This window comes from Rhagoletis pomonella, unplaced genomic scaffold (assembly GCF_013731165.1).
Source record: "Rhagoletis pomonella isolate Grant_MI unplaced genomic scaffold, Rhpom_1.0 Rhpom_scaffold_00004, whole genome shotgun sequence".
Taxonomy (NCBI): domain Eukaryota; kingdom Metazoa; phylum Arthropoda; class Insecta; order Diptera; family Tephritidae; genus Rhagoletis; species Rhagoletis pomonella.
In genome coordinates, this window is record NW_023458558.1 from 8,459,510 (window position 1) to 8,464,219 (window position 4,710).

The 4,710-nt window shown below is 37.2% G+C and overlaps 1 protein-coding gene across 1 annotated transcript; it reads left to right on the forward strand.

Moving 5' to 3' along the window:
* The first annotated feature begins 1,660 nt into the window (after positions 1–1,660).
* On the forward strand, positions 1,661–2,608 carry LOC118736931 (mite allergen Der p 3-like). Its single transcript, XM_036467077.1, has 3 exons — positions 1,661–1,774; positions 1,865–2,227; positions 2,306–2,608. Exons 1-3 carry the CDS (start codon positions 1,661–1,663, stop codon positions 2,606–2,608), a joined length of 780 nt encoding a protein of 259 aa, XP_036322970.1.
* Positions 2,609–4,710: the final 2,102 nt, after the last annotated feature.

A 4,710-nucleotide genomic window follows, 5' to 3' on the forward strand; every position in this document is an offset into this window, starting at 1 on the left:
ATAGGGAATGAATTTTTTACATTTTAACGCTAATGACCCACAGATGGCGGAAAAACACAGGGTTGTATCAGACTTTCGACGTGGTTTCGAGTTGGTTAGCTTTTAACCATCTCAGTGAAATGGTTAAGTACTGTCATTCAAGTGGGTTATCGGGATAACCAACTCATTAGTCATAACTACGTGGTTAGCTCCGGTGGGGACATGGTATAAAAAGCATTTTTTCAGTACAGCATATTTTGAAAAAGGAAAGCTATCCCTAACTATATTTTTTACCAAAGCCATGTAAATCCGAAGTCCTAACTTTATACCAAAATTAGCAAAATTCAAGAAAGTGGCACGACAACAAATCTCTGGTTTGAAGTGTCTACAAAATACCGTTGATTTTTGAATATATTTTTTTTTTGACGACGTCACGCATTTTCTTCCATACAAAGTTATGTATTAGCTGTGTACTCGTACGCAAAACTATCAAAAGTTTCAGAAAAGTTTTAGTGGTTTTGCGTTCTCGTACCCAAAAAACCTGCGAAGTAGGGGAAATTGACAAAACAAAATGTGATAGAGACCTACCAATCTACCAAATGGAAAAAAACCTACCAGTTTTGGTAGGTAAATTCCATGTATGGCATCACTGCTTACAGCTAGAGTAAATATGGCTTTGTATCCAAAAGCCTCATTTCCCATTGTGGTGATGAAAAGTGCTTACCGTTGTGATATGAATTAACCTCGTGAGACTTTAGACATCCCCATATAGGCAAAGGTACCTCGATTACATTGTTCTCGGCGATCTGAAAGAATGAATTAAGGTTGATAGAAAGAGTCTTCAAAAGACCACTGCAGTGAACTTTTCTTCAAGTTCAGACCGTTCAACTACAGATCATTCCTCCAGACGAGAAAACCATAGAAAATTTTGGGCCTATCTAGTTTTTCGCTCGCACTGAGCGGACGGGACTGCAGACAATTTGTTGGACTGCAGACTTGTCACTTCACGTGGTACAAAAACCTGACTTGGATAGGCGAACATGACAGCTTCGTTTTCCCATCCTGCCTGGAACACTTTTTGTGCTTCTGTCCTGCCTTTGCGGGAATTCGGTATGAGACATTTGGCCGCGATGTGTTGATAGGCGAACACCTGTGCTCTTTGTCACCCAACACTCTGCTTAGGTTTATTCGTAAACCGTGCAGATTTAAAACAGATTAAAGGGCAAATGAAAACAGTACAATAGACGGCATGTAGCCTGAGTGCTTTTATCTACACGTGTCGCTTTGTGTCTGGCTCCGACAAACAAAAAAAAAATGTATTTTTTTCGTTAAATTTGTTCTTTAATCTCGATTACTCGATTAACCGAATATCTGCAGCCTTACATGCATTAACAGAAATTTCGTTTTATCGCCAGTAGCATAAAATAAACCTTCAAATGTGTGTACTTAGTTCGATAGCTCTAAATAACTTTCCTTATCAGGCACCCACAAAAACCTAAACCGAAACTTATCTACAGAACCATCTTAAACGACGATAATGCCACTTAACTTTATTCCTATTTGGGTAATACGTGATTAGATTAAGAATCAATCCAATAAATTGATTAGATTTCATCAAGTATTTATATAGACAGTGCTTTGCCAGAGCTCGAGTTCAAAGCGCTACAAGTTTTCTTCAGCAATGTGGTCTTCAGTCGTCATAATTTTCACAGCCCTATTGGGCATAGTATCGTGTTATCCACAAGGACGCGTCGTAAACGGCACCTCGACCAGCATTGAGCATTATCCATTTCTGGTTCGTTGAGTGCAAAAAATGCATTGTATTTCAAACAAAAAAAAAAAAAACTAATGACCCATTTCCATTGTCTATTGTCCAAACAAAAAGGTGTCCTTGCGTGGTTCGACCGGCTCACACTCCTGTGGTTCAAGCATTATAGCACCGCACTGGATACTCACTGCTGCGCATTGCGTTTCCGGCGCAACAGCTAGTCGGATCAGCATTCAGTTTGCCTCGTCGGTAATCAGCGCAACCAGCACAAATGTGGCGAAGGTGAAACGCATTATAGTTCACGAGGATTATCGACCTGCGGATGCTTATGCCAATGACATTGCGCTCTTGAAATTGTTTGGTCAGTTGGTGTTCAATGGCAAAACAATTGCGGCGGTCACCTTGCCTGAGCAGGGCTTTGAGATACCGCAAGTGGCAGAAGGAGCACCCGGCATACTGGTTGGTTGGGGCCTCAACGCGGTGAGTAAATGGGTGTTTTTTTAGTTTTGTTTTGTATTGAAGCGCCCATTGATGAAAGTTGTTTTGTCTCTCGTTTAGACCGGTGGTTATCTACAAAGTGTTGTTCAAGAAGTCGATTTGAAAATCTACTCGGATGCTGAGTGCACTGAACGGCACAATGGTCGCACCACCAGCGACCACATTTGTGGCGGCGTTGACGAAGGTGGTAAGGGCCAGTGTAGTGGCGATTCCGGTGGTCCGTTGCTATATCAGGGACATATTCAATTGGGTATTGTTTCGTGGAGTATCAAACCCTGCACAGTGTACCCGTATCCAGGCGTGTATACCAAAGTATCGCACTACATCGATTGGATTCAAGAAAATGTTGATGAGGACCTTTAAATAAACGCGATCCGATAAAGAAATTTATTGCTTTTTTGTTAGCTGCTGTAATATTATTATTTTTTTTTTAAACATAACCCAGTAGCCATAAAGTAATTTTATGACACAAAGATTATTATCAAAAAGAACAATAAATTCTAGACTGCATATTTTCACACTACAGGCTGATGATGGCGCGAATTTTGGCTATGTTATCAAAATTGTAATGCCCGTACTCCACTAAGAAAATTAATAAGGTATTGATATAAATAACGTTTAACGAGGTAGCAAACCCTCAAGGATGCAACTAATCAATCAGCCTATCAAAATCAATTGCTGCATTTTTTATTATCGCACGTATAATAATAAATATGGGGCATTCCACCGTCACGGGTGAGACATTTGCTTCCTATTTATATATTACTAAATACGAAAAAAAAATTAAACTTACTTTTATATGGAAAAAATGTGAGTTATTTCTTCCGTCAGGGGTGGAACAAAAACAAAAAAAGAACCTATTTTTGGGCACAGATATATTTTACGGAAACTCTGCGAATTTATTTCCCTGCTCGGCATGAAGTAGGTGTCTTAAAAAAAAATAAAAAAGGGCAACACTCAATACCTTTTTAGAGGACAATGGTGACACCCATACTAATGTATAAGGGTGCATACTTACTGAAGGGCGAGCGGCGCTGAAGGCGAAGCGTGGCGAAGTTGCTGGTGTTCACACTCAACGAAACTTAACGTCAATTAAAGCCGGCTAAATTTTTGTTCAATTCGTTTCCATTGCTATTTTGATATTTTCTTCGCAGCAGATCCACGAAGCTGAAAACTCAAAATGAAGATTAAAAATCAAAAAATGCTTTGCTTTCAGCTGCAAAAGGCTTCTGAAAAATCTTGCTGTATGAAGATCCTCACAGCATTTTACTTAAGATATATATTTAAGTCACAAAAATTTTTCGACACGTGGCAACCCTATGATGCTTCACACATTAAATATGATGAATTATTACAGAAGATATGGAGCTGGATCGATCGGATACAGTGGTTTTAGCTCTTTAAAACACTTTTTTTTTTCAAATATAATTAAATTTGAATAACGTGACTATTTTTCACACGTTCGTGGGTGGCTTCCCAATCACGGAATTTGATCATTTGAATTTGAGATTAAAAGAGATATCGTTGGTAAAACAAAAATATCTTTGAGAAATAAGTATATAGAAGAGTTAAAAATGCATTGTTTTACATTTCTCCGAATCGATTTTTTTTATAAATATTTTTCGTTTTCTAAATATTTCTTAATTGGTATTTCAGCTCTATTACTAAAAACCCTCAGTATAAATTTTAATGAATAAATTTAGTGGCAACACATTTGAACAATTTCTGGATGAAAGTTTTTTTGAGCACTTCGTTTGATAATACATTGTAAATTCTTTCGAACGTTAAGTTCGGCTTTTAGATAGGTGGCAACTGTTCAAAAAAAAGCTTTCTCAAAGACTTTTATTTTGATACTAATGTTGTAATATTTCATTTAATTTCAATATTTTTAGCTTTTACATTTTTTAAGCCGCGACAAAAAAATTTTCAACAAAAATCTTTCTTTACCCTCTTAAGTTTGATTTAGTTGAATATATTATTAACCGACCACAAAAAAAGGGATAGGGTTGTCAATTCTTTGGACCACGGTAACCGATTTCTAGAATTCTGTTTTTTAGATGAAAGGTGGCACCTCCGAGGTGGTCCGATACTAATTTAGTTTAGATCCGATCATTGGATTATGAAGAAATTAACGGTACTCTTAAACATTTTTTAAGGCAACGAACCCCTAGAAATGGGCGTGGAATTTGTAGGACAAAAATTTTAGAAAAAAAAAACATAGTTTTTATGGAGAATTAATCAGGTATTGCGATGGTAAGACTTTAAATGCCTAACTTATTGACCTTCACTTTGCACATAAATCGATTTCAAAAATTGTAACTGCTTATGGCTAAGATAGCTTTAGACAATCAAGAAATATTAAAACATTCTTAAACGACGTTAAGATTAAATCCCTACGATGGCCAGAATCCGAAATATAATCAATATTTTTCGATCGGAATACTCTGTTTCTCTTCAGAAGACTT